Source organism: Xiphophorus couchianus, chromosome 11 (genome assembly GCF_001444195.1).
Source record: "Xiphophorus couchianus chromosome 11, X_couchianus-1.0, whole genome shotgun sequence".
NCBI classification, from domain to species: Eukaryota; Metazoa; Chordata; class Actinopteri; order Cyprinodontiformes; family Poeciliidae; genus Xiphophorus; species Xiphophorus couchianus.
In genome coordinates this window covers 25,863,447-25,884,604 of record NC_040238.1, presented here as the reverse complement: position 1 = coordinate 25,884,604, position 21,158 = coordinate 25,863,447, and the positions used below count along the sequence as shown (strand labels likewise).

At 38.1% G+C, this 21,158-nt stretch overlaps 1 protein-coding gene across 14 annotated transcripts in view; it reads right to left on the bottom strand.

Moving 5' to 3' along the window:
- auts2a (activator of transcription and developmental regulator AUTS2 a) overlaps nucleotides 1-21,158 on the bottom strand; it is a 343,424-nt gene that overhangs the window by 275,873 nt on the left and 46,393 nt on the right. For all 14 annotated transcript variants that reach the window (XM_028032091.1, XM_028032089.1, XM_028032097.1 and 11 more), the window contains exon 3: nucleotides 7,145-7,357. In XM_028032091.1, coding sequence (XP_027887892.1) covers nucleotides 7,145-7,357 — 213 coding nt within the window. The remainder of the gene's footprint in view (nucleotides 1-7,144; nucleotides 7,358-21,158) is intronic.

Here is a 21,158-nt window from a genome sequence, read left to right as displayed (position 1 = left end):
TCAGAATAAGCCGTAATGATTTGATTTGATCCAACGCCACTGCATGAAGAGCCGCAGTGACAGTGACGGTTATCATCCCCCACAGGATGGATTTGGCATCTTATCTGACAATCAGGACAATGCTTTTCTTCAAATCTCCTACTGGCTTAAAGGATAAGCTTATTAAGGGTGACCCACAAAGCTGAAAGAGCTGAACATTGCATTACATCTTCAATAGAGATCGACAACCATGCAAGTTTGTCTCCATCTTGACACAATAAGGGCTTCGGTCCAAATATTTAGACAAGGACACAGGAGACAAAACATACACACACACACACATATATATACGTATACAAACCAACCCCTGGAGAGCTGCCATTAGTGCTTTTAGCTTGATCTCATTACATGTGGCCTCCAGCAGGTTGAAGTGAAAGTTCAGTGTAGGTAAGAGACTGACGCTGGATAATAACACAGCCACTGGCAATCCTAAGGCAGCACTTCTCCATCAGTGCAGGCAGAGTGAGATCCCAGCCAGTGAAAATATCCAGAGAGCCAGAGTTCAGAGCCCTTCAGTTGACTAGCTGTCCTGCTTCAAACCTCTCTTTGAAGGCTTTTTCAAATCCCAGAGCTGGACAACACTCTGAGGGCCTCAGAAACCATCACTTTCAGCACTGGACATGTTTCATTTGGCCTTAGATAAAGTTGTTGAGTCATACCATACAGAAAGAGCATGAATGTTTTCCAATAAACAAATACATAGTGCTACTATATCTTTATAAATAAATCTGTTTTTACCTGATTAAATAAATTTGGACAGTGGCGCACTGTTGCCTTGCAGCAAGAAGGTCCTGGGTTCGATTCCCAGCCCGGGGTCTTTCTGCACGGGGTTTGCATGTTCTCCCTGCTAACCTATCCTTTTCCCATCATCACCCCAGAGAGCAGATGGGCCTCACAGCACGCTGTTCTGTTTACCACAGAGACTGTACAAAGCAGCAACCACCACAGGCTCCCACTCCGTCAGTGAGCAGAACAAAGCTTCCTCAGGAAAACATGACAACCTAAGAGACAAAATGCTGCAAACAACTATTTACATAATGGATAAGGAATCAGAGTGAGAGCGCAAACTTTCTGTATTTGTTTTTGACGCTATAGCAGAAATTTATATTGTTACCACAGCTACAATGTCCATATATTCAACTTGCAATGCATCCAGAAAATACTCACAGCGCTTCACTTTTTCCACATTTTGTTGTTATTCTCAACTATATTAAATTAATATTGTTTTTCTCAAAATTCTACACACAAATGTGGAAACTTTTGTTTTAGTGTCTTGCAAGTTTATTAAAAATAGAAAACCAAAAACATCAGATTCACATAAGTATTGAAAGAAGTTCCAATGAGCTTATATAAACCTTTCCAAATCAAGCCCAATAACTGAATTTACCACAGGTGGACTCCATTTAAGCTGCAGAGACATGAAGATGATCAGTGGAAACTGAATTTTGAGGTTTATTAACAAAGTATTAAGCAAAGGCTGTCCAATGAGCTCACTGGTCTCCATCATTGGTCAATGGAAAAAGCTTGGAACCAGTAGGACTCTTTCTAAAGCTGGCCGACCATCAAAACTGAGCAATGAGAGGAAGGGCCTTAGTCAGAGAGCTGACCAAAAACCCAGTGATCATTCTGTCAGATTTTCAGGGTTTCTCTGTGGAGAGAGGAGATCCTTCTAGAAGGACAACCGTCTCTTCAGCAATCCACCAATCAGGCCTGGATGGTAGAGCAGCCATTCCTTAATAATAAGAACATGGCAGCCTGTTTGGAGTTTAGCAAAAGGCATCTGAAGGACTCTCTGGTAGAGACTGCCACACTAGTCAATGATAAAGGGGAAGATGATTCCATCAATTTCCAGAGACACCCTAGATGAAAACCTGATCAGGATCTCAGAGTTCAATAGCACAACGACCCAAAGCACATGGCCAAGACCTCAAAAGAGAAGCTTCAGAATCACTCTTTGAATTTCCTGGAGTGGTCCAACCAGAGCCCGAACTTAAATTTGATTGAACATCTCTGGAAAGGTCTAAAAAATGGCTGTTGAATGTCTCCATGCAACCTGACAGAGCTTGAGAAGAACTGCAAAGAAGAATGGGTCAAACTGCCCAAAGACACGTGAGCTGGTGGCATCATGTTCAAAAAGACTTGAGGTTCGAATTGCTGTCAAAGGTGGATCAACAACGTATTAAACAAATACTGTGAATACCAAATAAATGTTATGTCTTGGTTCTTCACATCGTCACATTTGTGGCAGAATTTTGAGTTTAAAATTTTTTGTTTAAGACAAATTTCCAGATGGACTGTATCTGTGGGATGTGCTGGAAAAACAAGTCAAATTTGTGGAGGCCCCACCTCACAACTTGAATAAGTTAAAGAATCTGCTGCTAACTAGCTTCTATGTGCCAAATTCCACACCACACCCTCCAGGATCTAATGAAGTCCATTACGTAACAGGTCAAGTTCACCACCATGTCATGGTGCTAATGACATGACAGCTCACTGTATTTTAATGCGTCTTCTTGTTTTTGTGAGGATAGATCTGTCATGAGTCACTCGAAAATAAACATAATATAACTATAGAGCTTGTCTAAAAAGTTGAGCAAAGTTAATTTAACGCAACACTCTGACTTTTCAGGCATCTCAAGAAAACCAATCTGTAACTTCACATGGAACTAAGACAAGAAACTAATGAAATGACATCAATAGCAGAGAGAGGCTGGGGATGCTTTTGATTGATTTGTTATCACTATCCACCTTATGTATATTCAGGTTTAACCCCTACCCGGGCTCAATTTTCAGAGTTGGGTGTAAACTCAGAGGGGAGGCAACATTTGCAGCTTACAACATCCCATAGATGAGCACACTGGGTCAATGTCAAAGAGAAAAATCAAACGAAAAAGAAAACAGAAATATCTGAGCTACGCTGGGAGAGGAATAAAAATGAGGGAAATTTCATTCTTTCTTTATTCAACAGGAAATGTTCTTTTTTCCTTTTTTGTTCTGTCATTGTGCTTCAGAGCTGGTGACAATGCTGATAACAGCCACTGTGCCATCAGACTGTAGGTTTTCCAAAAATGGAGAATTAAACCTTGATAGAGACTTCTGATATTTATAATGTAACCTTGAATAAGGACAATAGTTTAAGATTTATTTTCAGCAGAGCCAATGAGGAGATTATAGCTCTGCTGGCTAGCTCCGAGAACAAAAAAGGAGGTGGCAGGAGGCAAAGACGATGAGCTTTTCAATTATGCAAATGTCATTAAGTGTGACAGAGAAATTCTGCAGTGCGCATGAAGGTTCAAAGGTCAATCTGCATGTTGAAAGGAACAAAAAACATTGTTCTGATAGTCTGAGTACTTGCAGCAGCAGTGTGCCTCATTAGGTCATCAAAACCATATTTGATACAAGCAGAAGAAACACAAAGGGAATTTACTGAGTTTAAAATGCACAGTTTTCATTTGAAGACTTCTTCATTTGTGAAGGCCACTAAGAGTTTAAAAGAACAAAGTTCTACCTGTCAAGAATCTGAACTTAGAAAATACTTGAGTCCTCATACTCTCTGACCAGAGTATGAGGTCCATTCTATTGTACCATCCAACAAAATGGCCTCTCGCTTCGGTTAGCCGGATAGGCTAGTGCTTAAAAGCATTCCTGACTCCTCCCTACAAAATCATTAAAGCAACACAATCATAAGACTGTATTATAGACTATAGGAATCTACAAAACACACATGGACTGGATAAGCAAAGGCTTTCTCCCTTTCACTTGGATTTTGTCCGGTAGACTTTCTACCGGGTCGATCAGCGAACAAATTAGGGTAAATTTTATGAAACATTAAGTCTTTAAGTATTTATGCTTCCTTTGATGCATAAATTTTGTATATTGCACATATATTGTAATTTATATGGTAGATTTTCAGGTCTTGTTTTAGGTTTTAATAAACATAGCACCTGTAGACTGTTCTATACTGTATGTGTCTATTAGTCCTGCAAGAGATCACACAAGCCCAAATAGACAAAATATAGGTCAGGCTGCCTTCAGTTGGAGCCACCTCAAGCTTTCAGCATACCCAAGGAAGAGACTCTTGCTGTACAGACCAGCATGAAATACAGTCATGTTGTTATCAGGTCTTTGCTCTAACATTTGAGTAGCACATGTGTGCAGGTGACTGTACCTGTTCTCTCTGCTGGAACTCACGCAGCTCTTGTGTTCACAGCTGAAATAGAGTGACCCTCGTCCAGGGAGATAACAGAGCTCAACCTCAGAGGCTCTCTCTGTGCATGTGGGACTGTGTGCACTTACTGTACGGAAGCATAGGAAAGTCTGTAAAAGTCATTGCTGGCAGAAATTTATCGCTGCATCAGGGTAACATAAATATTCATTTGTGACCTTGTTACTTTGATGTTCATAAAAAATCTGCTTCAACAGACTCGTTTGTATACTCTCATCACCGAGAAGGTATACTTCACACGGTGATCACTTTGTCTTTATTGATTTAACCGGTGCTTTCTACTTTAATAAGCTATGATAGGTTCATGTTATGGCAGTGTTTCGGAAATAAAGGAATGCAAAACAAAGTGATGACAGAAATAATTCATTGTATTATTTTTGCGACTATAAGCGACTGAATAGGATATTATTCTGTTTCTAATGCTACCCAGGACTACAGTGGTTCAGACACATTGCTGTTAGCACCACAAGTATGGAAAGTTGATGCTTACAGAGGAATCAACTTTGCATGGTTTCTATACTCACCATAGCGCTGAGACTCGTCAAAGTGTTCAATGACATCCACTTGAATACAGACTGTGGAAAAACCACAAGTGCTCTGCACTGTTGGACCTCAGCGCAGCTTTTGACACTGTTGACCATGATACATCATTGAAACCACTGGAGAATTGGGCAGGACTCTCCGACCCAGTACTCAATTGGTTTGAATCTTACACAAAGAACAGGAATTTCTATGTTTTAATAGGTAACTTGTCATGGAAGTCGACAGATGTGACATGTGGGGTACCCCAAGGCTCACTCTTAGGACCCCTCTTATTTAATATCCATATGCTCCCACAAGCTCGGGTTATTACAGAAAATAAGATTATTTAGGAAGATAGAGCACATCATGCCTGTTCCCAGAATAGACATTAAAATACTGTTGATACTTTATAAATCACTGAACAGCTTAGCATCTGCTCCGTACAAATCTGTTGTTGTATCAACCTTTCAGACCTCTCAGGTCTTCTGGTTTTGGTCTGCTCTGAATCCCCAGAACGAGAACCAAACATAGAGTAGCAGCATTCAGCTTCTATGCACTACAAATCTGGAACCAACTTCCAGAAAAATGCAAAACAGCCAAAGCACTGAGTTCCTTTAAATCAAGACTAAAAACCCACCTTCTTGATTTTGAAGTAGTAAATGGAACATTAACTAATTTATTTGACGTGTGTTGATGATTTTAATGATTTCACACATCAAAATTTAATGGTTATTACTGGTTTCTCAATTGTTGACTGTCTGGTGTTTTTTTATGACTTCTTATTGTTGTATTTTTAAGATGTAAAGCACTTTGAACTGCCTTGTTGCTGAAATGTGCTAAACAAATAAACTTGACTGATTGATTGCTTGATTAACTGTGCTATCATACATCAACACAAAGTGGATCATTACTATAGATTGTAAGGAAAGTGATTCATGATTGTCGTTTTTTAGCAATAAAAATCCAAAACAACCAAAACCAATTAATAAATCTGAAATAAAAACCACACACAACTGAAACCATAAATAAAATGGAATAAAAATGTCTCTGTAAACAAAAATGCCTTTTAAAAAAAATCACTATAATAATTATCCGATGTTGTCTGTCGGTCTATCACATAACACCCAAATGAAACATTGAAGTTTGTGGTTATGATGTAACAAAAAGTGAAAAAGGGGTGGCAATACTTTACGCACTAATGGAATTTGATTTTTTTTTTTTTATGCTGTGTATGTGAAGAAAGCACTATTCGCTGTCGGCACAGTAAATGCTCCTCAGGGTGAAATACCTTAAAGTGTATGTGCAACATGGCTTCAGTGCAATCAACACAGCAGGTTCTTAAAACAGCTTATGATTATGGAGTCAAAGCAGCAACCATCACTTCTGCTGAAGAAATACTTCCCCCTGACCCCCGATATCTGAAGAGCTTTTATGAATAAATCACGAGATTTTGTCTGAAAAATAGCAACGCATGACATAAGCGGAGACGCAATATCAGCAATGTGGCTGCGCTAGTGTAAAAAATAAATAAATAAGAGTAAGGTTATATATGTCAGCTCCCAGCTGTAACAGCAATATTAATATCATCGTATCCATACGGAAGAATGTTGAAATATTAGCAGTGCTGTCAACTGATTAAAATATTTAATCACATTATTAACACACTGGCAATGTGATTAATTCCTATGCCTAACTTTGTAAGTCTGAAATATAAATATGCACGTCCCTCCTTCTGTCACTCCAACCAATTAAAATGCAAAATGAGCGACCGACGTGAAATTTCAAGGTAATGTGTTGCGACACAACACAAGAAAGTTGCAAAATGTCCTACTTTTGTTGCCGTCTGCCATCACAAACAGTAACAACATTCACCTTTCACTGTCGTTTGTCGCTCCCTGTGTGTCGAGTCCACAACGTGCTGCTTCTAGGTCAAATGAGGCAGTTCAATTAATCAGCATTATGTAACATTAAGGCTTTATAATGTTCAGATTAAGTACATACCATACCGCATGAGTAACCACATTCACTGCCAACATGTTTGAATGCTAACAGCTCTAATTATAAGCCAAAACTGCTCATTATTTCTTAGGAAACACCAAGTCAAATAAAGTGACGTGAAAAATACACCTTAAACTTGTAGTTGTGGAACAGATGATGCCGAAAAGAAAGTTCTGCCAGAAAATGAGCCAACTTGTGGAAAGTTCTTCTGAAACTCAACCGCTAATCTGACTTTACACATTACCTGACAAGGTGAGTCGTCCTCTTATTTATAGCTACCCATAAAAGTAATTGACGGCTCTCATTTCTACACTATAATCCACATGGAAATATGTTTACACATCAATGCACTTAGCTCACCGTTGTGCGCTTCTTCTTCAGGCGTTTCTTTTTCCTCTTCCCCTGTGTGTGTGCCAGGCGGGGATTGTTCTCCTGGTCTGACGACTGGTGCTGGCGGTGGTTGTTCCTGCATGACTCCAGGCTTAAGCCGTTGGGCAGTTTGGGAGGTTTCTTCTTCTGTAGGGGGCCTGCTTGACTGTTTCTGCTCTCCTGGGGTGCCAATGTCATGTTCTTCTATAAAGAAAAACAAGAGCAGGGAGCTAAGTTAAAAAGAAAAAAAAGGACATTTGATTCTCCACAAAAGCAATGCGTATGACAGCATGAATAAGTCATAATGGTGGCCTTAAAAGACTCTGCAGTCATTGGTGATTCACTTTTCTATATCAGAGAAACCTGTTGGCAGACAGAGGAAAACTCATAAAAATCCATTTTGACATAAACCCAATGTCTCCAATGAGCGTCATAAAATTTGTTGTAAAATATATTTATGGTGCAGAAAGGATTTAGATCCAGAGTGGAGGACATTCTCCTGCAGAGAACGGGAGCAACAAAAACATCCTTCATCAATTTTCGCTCATTTCCCCCCCCCCATTGGTTGTACAAAGAAAGAGAGGAAAAAAGAGACTCCAGCTGCATTTAAATCAGAGTGACTGAGCATGAAACCTGATTCTAAAGATACACAAGGGAATCCTGAGCTTGTTTAGCTGCAGTGGAAATCACTTCCTGTCCACAACTGTCCATGCAGACAAAACAGACAGTGGATCAGTGGATGCTGACCAGAATTGACCAGGTTTCAACTCGACTGGCGCTCAGAAATCCAAAATGATGAATGCCTTAAACCTACATACCATGTCATGCTGACTCAGTATATCTCAAATAGTTCAGCTTAGGAGTCAGTGGAATGAGACAGGATAATTAAATTTATTTTTTTTGTATTTGTAGTAGTCATTTTTAGTGGTTGAACTTTAAACAGGCCTCAGGTCACTAGGTGGCAGCAGTGCTCACACTAATCAACAGTAATTTGCCCAGTAGAAGAAGTAACCTATGATGCCAGGCACACCGGTGCTCAGAGTTGATGGAGGAGGAGAGATGAAGAAATCTGTGAAATGAAAAACGGCGGAGGTGACTGAGGGTTCACTGTGAATGTAAAATGTTATTCCCTTTTTGTCTAGTCTGATAAGCTAAAGATAAGTAATATTGTTGCATATTTTACACAAAATTGTTAAGCAATTATTTACCTTTTTGAAGAGGAATAAGTGAATAAAGATGGCAAGCAATGTTTATAGTCAAGAAAAGTTTTAAATATTACTGTTTAATTGCAAAATGCATATTCCAGTGAATCATTTGTGCTTTTTCTCCTTTGAGAATCATACAGACTGAGCAGTCTTGATTAAATGTTATAAATCAAAATAATGAGTTGAATTTCAGAATCGTTTTAAGACTTTAAAACAATTAAATGAGGGCCAGTACCTTCATTTTTAAGTTATTGCTCTGTTTTGTATGCAGAATGCTTGTGCCAGAAATGTATACACAGGTTTGTACAGATAAATAATTAAATATTATCAGCTTCTCAATGATATTCAAAATGTATGTTCTCTAAGGGGGCATTACAGAAAATAATTGAGAACCACTGTGTTGTAAAAACAACACAAAAGACTAAGTTTGCAATATTAAACATCCGAAAGTTGTCCCGTCAGACCGTCAGTTCCCAAAACACATGCGCAAAACAAGCGCATGAAGGGTCAGTGCGGCCCCGCCAGAAAACACAAAGTAAAAAAACTTGCATGATCTAAATGACTTTTAACCCTCCAGCGTCTCTTAAAAACTGCAGGAGAGTTAAAAGGAAGTTGTATTTCTGACTTTATAGCCAACTGTAGCGAAGGCTGGATGCATTAATGAAAAGATGTTCTATTTTATTCTTTTGAATGTTTGACCTCTGTAATGGAACGTGCTGAAACTGAAATGCATGCAGCTTTGTGGAAACCTCAGAGTTGAGGTAAAGGTCAGCATACGCCAGGGCAGAGCTCAGCAACCTTTAGAATCTAAAGAACTATTTTTGCCATTGTTCCTACTAAACAAGGCTTGTTTACAATCACAAAGTCTACTTGACCTACATGAGAAAAAGACACATATAATGCATAGTATATGGAATACATGGATCAATGTCTTTTATTTATTGAAAATGAGAAAAATGAACAGATATAAAGCACACAGTTTTCAGCCAAATGACAAAACATTAAAGAAAAGGGTTTTTTTGTACCTTAAGAGTCATTCTGTGCAGAGGCAGAATAAATCAGAGAACTTAGCCTTTCTGATTGCCTTTACATGTGAAACCTTTGCACATTTTCAGCCACATCTAAGGAACAGATCACCCTCATTATTCTAATTCTCAAAAAAAGATGCTAAATACAATTTAAAGTGTGCACTGTAGTAATTTTGTTTTAATATATCACTATAACTCTGTTTTACTGTGAATGCTTTCCAACATTCACTGTGACTTTATCTCTAAAAAATAATTTATGAGCACTCATGGCAGAAAATGTAGAGAAAAAAAAAATAACACCAATAATTAAAGAAAAATCTGCCATAAATCGTACATGTTTAGTTTTATAAATCACATTTTGTTGCACAAACTATACTGAAAGGAACGCGGATGATAATCCCTGCTGGGAGATTTTTTATTACATCAAATGATCTGGGTATTAATTTTGTAGGGTTGAAATTCCCTTTCTGGAGTGAAATCTGGTTAATTTTTGTCAAACTTACCAGAGTAACAAAAAGGAATCACAAAATAAGCTTTTGTTTTATGTTAATTTCAACTCGACTGAAAATCTCGGCCATCAGATTTTGTTGTCAAAGTAGTTCATTAGGAGTACTCGTCAAGTTTTCTTCACTTGAGTAACATGTACAATAGTAGTCGGTGGTCTAAACCAGCAGATGATGCCAACATCTTAAGTCGATGGCTGACAGGCATCACAATGGTGAGCCAACATCAAGCCCTGACAGCAGGCGCACTTACCCACTTCCACACCATTTTTAATTAGCACAGATGGCCAGTCAGCACTATAAGAAATACAGCTTTATTGCATTTGAGCTGCTAGTAAATGCATAAAAATCAGTGATCTGTAGGAGCTGAAGTTATTTAAGGTGTAAAACTTGTATGAACAGGCTATTAACACTGACTACAAGAGTAAAGGACTAGCTGTTTTACTACAGCCACCGACACGGGAGTCAGTGATAAGTTAGCTTTGAGCTGAAATTCATTTAAAGGGTATGAAAGTACAACTGCGGTAAAAATAATATCTGTGGAAAAATATTCTTAAAATCAGTAAGAGAGGAGGAGAGATGGACCAATCAGAACTGAGAATGATAAGGAGGTACAATAACAGCATTGAATGCATTCCAGACCCTCCCTCCGTGAGAAGTCATTATCTATATTAGAAGCAGAGGTGACATCATGCCACTCTATTATAAAGAAGTCACCATGCAGTAGAGTTGTGATGATATGTTAGCGTTAGCTTTAAAGATTGACAGAGTGCATATTTTAACCCATCTGTGGCAACTGACATTAGCAATTACTGCAGCTACTAGCATTAGTGAAAACACAATCTTTTGTGTGTATTCTCTAAATAGCGTAGATTTCACCTAAACAGATTTTAAAAATGTCAACCTTTTTGAAATATAAATAAAACGACACAACTGTTGAGCCTAGTGACAGCACCCAGACCTTAGCTGGCATAGCTTGTAAATTAGACACCTTTATGCAAAAACTACCGCAGATGAACTCAAAGGCACCTGAACAAAAGAGCAAACAGAGCAACTACTTTTCTATTTTAGAAAACAGGGGAGTAGTTGCAAACTAAGGATTTTGTCCCCCTGTGTTTTGGCACAATAAATTTCATGAATAGTTGTGGTCTGACAATTTTGTTTAATTGTTGTTCTATTTTTTTAAACTAATGAACTAAACTTAAGATGTGGGAAATAAATGCTACATTTTAGTGCCACCTTCCTTTGTCTCATCAGAAATCAAAGACAAATGGATCTGAATCACAGAACGCATGTGAATGTAGAAACTGCCACGTTTAAATTCTGTCACTCAAAGCCCCTTTTATCCGGCAGTAGATGAAACGGTTTTGATAAACACATTTGTACAGTGCAGGTTTGATGGACTGTCAGAAGACCAGGAACCGACTTGTGGAAGCAGCAATGTTACTGAGTGGAGCGCTGTGCTAGAGAAGAAGCACAAAGCAATCTGACTTAATTTAGACGGCTGCATGCAGACCTCAGTCACAGCATGACTTGAATCTGATTCAGGGAGCCGGTGGCAGCAAGAAAATATCAATAACCTGATCAAACACGAGACAGAATGTTATCATTTTTGGACCAGTAGCACTATACATGCTGAGAGATATGCTAGTAGTAACTTACTGCAAGTAAGTTGAGGAAATGTACATGACTGTGACCCAACTGGCAGTGTGGGTCGCCTCCCAGGACGACTTCCTAACCTGATACAGATATCTGAGGTTTAATATCAGCCGTTACAGGAAAAAAAGAGGCTGGATTTACTCAAAATGTTGCTTTTTAAAAAAAAAAAAAAAAATACAGACACGAAGGTACAGAATTACAAATTTATTTGATAACTCTGAACCATTACAACACATTTAAATACACCAAAAGCTTCACAAGCTTGGTCAAACAAGTAAAGACGACAACTTTAATTTGTTCAGGCAGTGCGAGAAGGAGTACGACAACCAATGTGAATTAAATGATAAAAAAGCTAAAACTGAAAACAATAGGTTTCACTATCTTAGTCAAACATGTAAAAATAAACCGCAGCAAACTTCCACCAATACCCAATCTAGAACATTTTCCAATATTAGGACCAATATTGATAATATCTGATCTGTGCATTTCCACCACCTACAGCCCCAATTTTGTTCTGTTGTTTGACTCATCAAACAACAAAACTGACACACCTGAGTGTGTCAGTTTCCTAACACACCTGGGGGTGTCAGGAAACACCCAGGTGTTTCCTGGCTGGGTTTTTTCCAACTGGAAGATCTTCCAGTTGGAAGATTATAATCTATATTCTTTGTCTGATATGCAATTTGTTTAATGTGTCAACAACACAATAGTCCAGTCTGGCTGAATATGTGGACATTAAAACCCTTATCGCATTACACTATACCTAATACAGTTTTATGTAAATAACACTACACCTTCCTAAACCTATGATCCCGTAACAAATGAAATTTATTTCAATTTACTCCCCAAAATTATTTCATCTTATTCTACACTATGCAGGTGCTCTGTCTGCGCCGACAAAGAGTCACTCACCTCAGCATGTCAAATGTTTGGAGTGGCTCCAACTGAGAACCACATAATTCTGTTCACATCTATTTAACCACTTCATGCATTTAGTGTGAAGTGGTTAAATAAACATTTAGCTTTGAACTTTCATCTCCATTCATGATGTTTGGAAAAGATTTTTTAAATATGATACTACATCATAGTAACAGTGAAGCAAATACTCAATAGAGCTAATATTTTTAAAAACAGATTTCTTCATGTTTTAATCAACTTTTAACATATTTTTAGATGCAATCTTCTTATACAATCTCTATATTTCTATCTTGGATTAACAATGATTCCATAGCAAGTGCAATGACAATTGACTTTGACTACCTCTTTATAACATCATATGGAAAGATTTAACATGATAATTAGTGCATTGCAATACTACTACTATTGGTTTTTATGCTTTGATTTAAATATTCAGTTATTTCTTAAAAGATTTCTAAAATTTGACTTTTTGCAAGGGAGTTTTGCTTCCGTTTTACACCCGAATACCATTCCTTACACAGATTCTCTTTGTATTTATTGGACAAGCAAAAAAAAAAGAAAAAAGAAAAAAGAAAGATGAGCCAGAGTCCCATTAAATCCTACCTTTAGCCAGCAATTATACCACATAGCCCAAAGTGAACTTCAGAGTTGGCAGACGGTACATATAAGGAATGAAATCACAGCCAATTTTCCATTATACACAGCTAAGAATAAATCCTCCACTACTCTAAAACAAGCAGTTGCTCACTGACAGACCACCCTGAAGTATGCTTTGTGTCTCTGCAGAGCATTATTTCACCAGCATTACTGTTGTCAAGAAAGAAAAAAAGAAAACATGGAACAGAAGCGAGTTTGAAAGGCGTGCTACAAACACTGACTCATGAAATCATTTCTGAAAGCCTCGATTCACTCATAGAAAAACAAGTGCATGCATCAACTAATCTCGTTTGCCTTTCCACCCACTCTCCTCCAAGGCAAATAATGCAACATGACATGCATTGTCGGAACAGAAAATAAGAGAAAACTTATGATGGGACTAAGAAAGAATGACTCAGTACCAACACTGACAGCAGTAGCCATGCACAAAGACTATATTTGGTGGCATTTAGTCTGAATGTTTACCTACAGGTAACCTCAACAATTTACAAAGCCAGAACAGATGGATTTTTAATTATCTTTTCTATGAAGCTAAATTAAAATAAATGTAATTACATTTAAGGTCAGCAGACATGCCCACGGCGTCTGTGTGTCCAGGTGTCGAGTGAATTATTGCCTCTCAGGAATCCCCCCCGCCCCAAAAAAAACACCAAGAATGTCTGTAATTGAAAATGTTGACAATACAAATGAAAAGAAAAATAAGGAAAAAATTAAAGCACTCTGTGTTGAGTCTGTGTTCTACGTTAGATTCTGATACAACAGGAAACATGTTTAAGACATAAAACTCTCAAACACACAAATAGGTGATTGGTTACCGGATTTTTATTATTATATCTTCATCATGTATTGGTATTATTTTGCCATCGATCACAAGGCTTCAATGCAGTTTTGTTTGGGAGGCTCAAAATTCCCCAGGTCAGATCTCGCTGCGCACTTTGAATACAATCAATGCCACCACGATTAACTGTTTTTAAATTGAGTCACTCTTTTTTGTTAATTTTTTTCATAATCCACTATAGTTGTAAGCGTAGCATGTCTAGCTTCTGGCTTTTCCACTTCGTGTGTTTAGAGAATCAGACGATGTAAAGTTGGTTGGGAGCAAAGCAAATAAGACATGTGATGTAAACTGATAGGATATAAAAATTAATTTTAAATTGACATCTGGAAGGAACTGTCATTAACATTCAACATTTTATAGAGATGGTCAGAAACGCTTGTGGTTGGTATTGCAATCCTAAGATTTAAAACGACACGTAATAGCGCTTCTGTAATGTATGCTAGCTTGTGAATCTAAGTTTTAACACCAAAGCAATATATTATTGGTCGAAGGACATTGCCTGATGAAGCTACAGAAGGAGATACAAAGCTAACCATTATGAGGTAATCTTATTGTGGTTGAACTAAAACAAAAAAAAGCACATGCGCTTGTCTAATCAAAGATAAATACACTGATCAAGGTGGATAAATGTGTCAAACCCTAGTGGAGAGCGGAGTATGTTAACTTCGACCATCTTGTTGAGCAGTGAATTGTCTCTAATGCCTCAGAGTCCCTGCCTGATTATCACATTTCCAGCCCGTGGTTAAGAGCATTAAGCCCACTCTAAGTGGTGAGTCAAACACATTATCAGAAAATTCACTAGAGTTGTTTCCCATGATGCAATCAGTTAGAAGTTCAGTTCAGGGTGTTGAACTACTGCATCTGTGTGTGTAAGGGTTCACAACTCACTGAGCAGGAAACACCGACTCCATCTCTTGTAGCCCCTTAAGCCCAAGTCTTGATTGCAAGTGTGTAGAATTGACTTTTAGATGCCAATATAGAGGATGAAAATCTTTTATTTTTACGATTTCGTGTGGTTGACAGATTAAAGGTTTAGAAAACATAAGAGTCAGTGGGCGGAAAAAGGGCTTAGAACAGTATAAACGTCAAGATTCTTTAAGCTCAACAGAATTAGTGGCTCCATGTTACTCCAACCAACCATATGGGTAGTCCTGCCTCTAATTTGGACTCAAATTAGACTCAGTTAGTCGATGTTCTCACCTTTTTTTTTTTTTTATATCCCATTATGTTAAAGGATGTTTCATGTTAAAACTAGTGGTGGACTGTGTGAGTAGAGACTGTGTATTTAACATAACATCCAGAGTCAGGACTGGTGAGTTCATACTGACTTCATGGGTCCATTGTCCCCTCCACTGCACACACAAATTCTCAGAATCTGATACATTGAAAAATAATACTACTACTACAAGGATACTATTACTACTGCCATAGTATGTTGTCAATTTCGCAACTGTTTCCAATAAATAAGAAACCCAATTACTTATTTGCGTGAATAAGTTGGTTCATGCAAAAAGTCATTAAAAACCATGATCCTCAAACGACTTCCTGTTGGCGTCTTCTTCATGATTTGCGCCAGTGGCAACATCCAGTTGTTGATCACGTGACTCGGTTGATGCGAAATAGTGTTTCCACTGCAGTTTTGCAAAATAAACCAATTTCGACACGACCAAAAAAAATAATCACCTCATCCTAGCGCCAAAGCTTTTTTTGTATATAAACGGGTGTGTTTCCATTAGGTAGCACAGCTACAGTTATATGTCCAGGTCTAGCTTTATTTTGTTTTTCCTTTTTATTAAAGTACATTGGAAACATGCATGTCTGGATGAGAAAAGGTTGGTCGTTTCAATGGAAAATGAATAAAATCGATTTATAGTCCTTTAAGCATATACAGCCCTACAAGTGTTTTATTCTAGAGCAGCATTTATTCATGCACTCACACACAGATTGGTAGGCAACTTGAGGTTAAGTGCTTAATTGTTGGATTACACTCACAGTGTGTTCATATCATCTTAGTTTAACACTTCAATCTTGTTTCCTGTAACCGAGGAACGGCTGACGGCGTACACAAGCTCGCCTTTTTCAGGATAGATGCATAATTATGAGGCCTGAGTGAGAGCTCATTAACTTATTTTAAACATCAAAGTGATATCTGTCCAAAAAAAACCCATTGGTGCTAAGTAGTATCTCTCTCTGCACTTGTAGATGAAACAGGAATTAAACGAGGTAAAGAAAAAAAAAAAAAGCTAATTAATTAAATGAGCTTTCCAGACTTGGTTCAAGGAGTTCTCCTGGGAACTGAAAACTCCAACTCTATTTAAAATCATGTTTTATGCTAAACAGATTAGAAAATAATTCAATATACATGTTATTTATTCCATCAATCCAAAATAGGTTTAGTGACAATAAAGTCACATTTCTGCATGATAGTGCATCTCCTAACTGAGCTGAGTCTCAGGATTGTCGTGATGAGACAGATCATTTGTGAAAAGATCGATCTCTAGAGAGCCCCTTGCTCCCTGCCTGTATCGTAGCAGAGAGCAAGGGGCAGAGGCAAGGAAAAAGGTGAGCAGCATGCACATGGCCATGATTGACAGCGCTAAGACCATCCTCCTTGCTCTGATTGGTTGTTGCTAGTTAGCACTGGGAGAACTCGGAGAAGGCAGATCTACTTTAAACCATCTCACCCTACACAGAGAATCTTTATCAAACAGAAAATATTTCTACTGTACATAAAGAATGTAATATCTGTTCAATACTTTTTAAAGTGTTTTATCATATTGTTTGCTGCTGTAGGACTAAGTCATATTACATTACTCTATTCCTTATTATGTGTTACTATGATATTCATCCATAGGAAATTTCACCTTACAGTACGTTTGTTAAATAAACCAACACAGCCGTTTCCCTAAGGACTACTTCACACATGAAAATACGGCATTCAACAGAGTATTTACACTTGCATAGGGATTTGTTTAAGAAATCCAAACCAAACAGCAATTACATCCTTTCTGCTTCATAAATGTTTAATTGAAGACTTTCATTTGTTGGTGTATACATATATATAAAAAAAAATCTGTATTGTTTTCTTGGCTGTAGTTTCCGTTGTACTGACAGCACTTGAACACAACGGGTTATCCTGTCTACAAACATCTGTTGTGTTTGGCACCGCTCCGCTTTCTGAGTGCACACATGATTAAGGCTGACTGGAGTTATGGCAGCAAGCGAGGAAAACACAACTGACTTGTCGAAATAAAGCAAAGTGACACTGGCAAACACTTTCTGTATCAAAGACGGCAACAACGTCGCCGGAACAATCGAGCGGCGAACGCGAGGTTACGCACGGAGTGACAAAGTAACGACCAGGCCTGCCAAAGTGAATCCTTCTGAAAAATGATGCTTTTGCTTTCTAAATTTACTCTGTGTTGGCGAAAGCAAAGTGAAGAAATGTGCTTCTGTACGTTTGTGTTGATGACACAGTGTTATGTTTGGGTACAAAAAAAGAAATCTGTTTCCAGCAGAACGGCGAGTCTGCATTTCCTTCTGCTGAGCGCGGGACTTAATGAAAAACAAACGTATTCAGTACGGGCAATGAGAAGCCACAACATTTACCCTGATGAAATAAAGATGAGGAGCAGACGCAGACTGTCATCCGTTGGCTTTTTTTCCCATTGTAATCACTGAGTAAGTAAAGCAGACAGAGTGGCTTGTCACTGGCTGCGTAAACACGGAGACCAACACAGCCTGTGACACTGCTCTCGTTTATTATTTCAGTGGGATACACAGGTAAAGTTTCTTAAATATGCATATTTCAGGTGCCAGGTTTTCTAATCCACTCAGGACAAACAAGAACTAGCATGTGGAAATGAATCTCCTTTGAAGCCGTCTTCCATGGTCAAGATAATTGCCCCTAATTGCTGACAGTTGTGATGACAAATCAGGAGGTTCTGTCCCTTTGTTCAGCAGTCCTGAGATGACAGCTCACTTTCTATTCTTGAATAATTCCAGTTACCACTGCATTTATTTTCTCTTTGGGATCAATAGAGCCTTTATGATCTGAATTCAGCAAACAATTGGAATGATGAGAAATATTAATGGTAATAAACAGAAGCAGCCTTCATGTAAGAAAAAGGAACTGAACATAATCATTTTTAAAAAAGGTGTTTTTTTTAAGTTGATCTTTTAATCATTGATTAAAACATTGATTAAAACATCAATGTTTAAGTAGAAATCTGTTATGACCATCGGTAAATGCAACTATGCTTCGTTGCATCTCACTGACTGAATGTTGCTCCTGTGTCTTCTTGTGCTACATGACCTAAAGAGAAATCGGATAAAATCAACATCGACAAATCAAATCTTTATAAAACACAGAGACTTAAATGAAACTGTCACTGTCAGTAAAAAAAAACAAAACTGCTCTCTCCTGAGATTTGTCAGGTGAAACAGAAACACTTGATTTTATTCAAGCTGTGTCTTTGTAGTAAGAGCTCCCATTCCCTCTTATTCCTCTTTTTCCCTCCTCTGCCACTATGATTTACAGCAGAAAATTGACTCGGGGAGGGAGAGAATAGCATGTAGTGCTTTAGTCTTCTTGTCCTAAGAGTTTTCCTCCAACATGCTGTGAGAAACTGAAGCTGCAATTTAGTGACAGAAAAGAAAAAGTCACACCAAATAGTTTAATAAACTGTTAACTACGGTAGCTAATAGGAGGAGGTGGGATTCAATCAACCTGATGTCTCCGTCAAGCCCAAAACTAATCAGACATCCTCTTTACTTTATGCTTACATTCGTTCAGAGGTGGTGCTGAAAACGCATCAGGTCGGGTCAGTATCCTGGGACAGCCGACAAGAGAAAGAAGAAGAAGTTTGATTCCACACGTCTTTTGTGTGGCACCATTTCTTATTCCAGAACTCCTCAGATCAACAACGCAAAGTTTCAGTCAGGACGCCAAGGCTTCAGACGTCCTGATCCATGTTGCTAAGCAACTGGGTACAAAAAAAAAAAGAGATAGATCATTAAATTGGACCAACGCTCACTGAGTTCTTTGTTAGCGTCTGTGCAGCTGTTGGCCCCGAGCGCAGTGAATGCAACTATGCTGTTAGACGAAGCCGAGCGTCTGAATGATGGAAGTGATTTATGAAGTTATAATAACTTGTGACATGTTCTTTTAAAGTAACTGTACTCATCATTTCAAGTTGGTTAGGTAAACTTTGCGACATACATCATTAAAGATGATAGTGACCTGATGCTGATGTCATTTTTGGGTCGTATTCCTCATCCACTAATCCAAATGCCTTTGGTTCTGTGTCCTTGCACGACATATTTGGATTGATTTTTACTGAGCAGTGGAAGATATCCCCAACTGTTAAAGTAATAATAACTAAGGGAAAAAAGTTCAGATCTCTTCAGAGGAAAAACAAACTTATGACAACAAAAGGAAAGCTGACTGAACTACAGAAAAAAATGTAACCTCCATTTGCAATAGAGTGTAACGGATTGGAAAGATCAAGAGCTTGTTGGACGACTTCGACAAAAGGTCGCAATGTTTATAATTTCTTAGTCTTTTTGGATGATACTGCACCAACATAAACGTCAACGATAAAAGCCTCACCACTTGTTCACGTCTAAAAGCGCACCTGTAAAGTCAGAGTTTTGGTCCCGCTTTAAGAGATTTACGTTCAACAAGACTGATATGAGAGCAAATATCTTTATGAACAAAGAATAACCTGTGGTGTGTGGGGGCGTGTGTGTTTACAATACGTCACAGGTTTGAGTCCGGGCCTGTTGACCTTTGTTGCCCTCTCTCAAAAAACCCATTTTCCTGTTGACTTACTGTCTAATAAAGGCCAATAGAGACCAAAACAATCCTTTAAAAAAAATTTAAAAATGAACCACACCACCAGCCAATCACAAACTGGTGTTTTTCATCCAGAGTATTCCTTGCAAATACTGAATTCGTTTGTGTAAGTAACCAATCACAACCAGCAGAGCATTACCAAACAAAATGGAAGTATTTAGCAAAACACAAGAAAACCTCAGACTTGAATATTGCATCTTAAGAAAGTTTAATAAAGCCTAAAAATGTGCTCTCTCTATGTTGTCCATTTTAATTTATGTTACCTTTACATGCATGCATTACATAGCCTGTTCTACGCTCAACTCACTGATTACCTAACAATAAAAAATATATTTATTTCAATTGTATTTATTTTTTTTAATACTCTTTAGCTGATTTTCAAGTACTGTCAATTATGTCCTCCAATAACACACCATTACAGGGTCATATTTCCTGTAAACTTGAACATTTTTTAACACAAAAGGACATGGTGGGCCATTGTTGGACTACCCTTGGAAATCTATCTATAAGTTTTCTGGTTCTATTTACATTGATAAAAAATAAAACAAACAGGAAAGATTCTTAAAAATATTAGGACTTAAGCATGAGACATAAAATGAAACTGGATATTAATATGAATGTAAACAAAGCATAAATCTTTTTCCCTGTTACTGTTTCAGCAAAAAAAGCTATTTAGTTTTCCCATAAGAGCTTAACAGATTACCTCATTTCAGTTACCGTTACGCTAAATCAATGAAGGAAGCACCGGCTGTGCGCGCATAACTCCGTTTCCTGCTTTTATAAAGACTAAAGACTCAAGGCTGCAGATTCCTGCCTTATTAATAGCCTACAGACGTTAAAGCTTACGGTGGAAGATGAGAGGCAGACATGCCGCTTCACAGGTAACAAGAATCCCTGTAAAAAAAAAAATCTCCGTCTCCCACAATGGAGGAGGAGGTTTGTGTCAAAGAAAAAATAAAAACATGAGTTCAATTCATATAATGAAGTTTTCAGAATAACGAGCTGTTGCTATGCCGGCGAGTTGCTGTAATTGCCGCGACTTCCTCGCACCTAAGCATTCGGAGATCAAATGACTGAAAGCGAGCCATTTTTAAGAACATAGCTGACTTTTTTTTGATGGTACATTTTTATATGCAGTAGGAGAGGCTGCACTGTAGCTGCTGACGCTCGGCTGACACGGTGATCAGATGAGGAGATGCAGGATGATTCACAATGAGATTGCAGGAAGAATTCAGTGACGTTTCACTCACAATTCCCTTTTTTTATTAAAAAGAAATACAAATTATTGGATTTAAGCTATGCGAGGGACGCACAAATTCAACAGTTCACAATTCAAAATG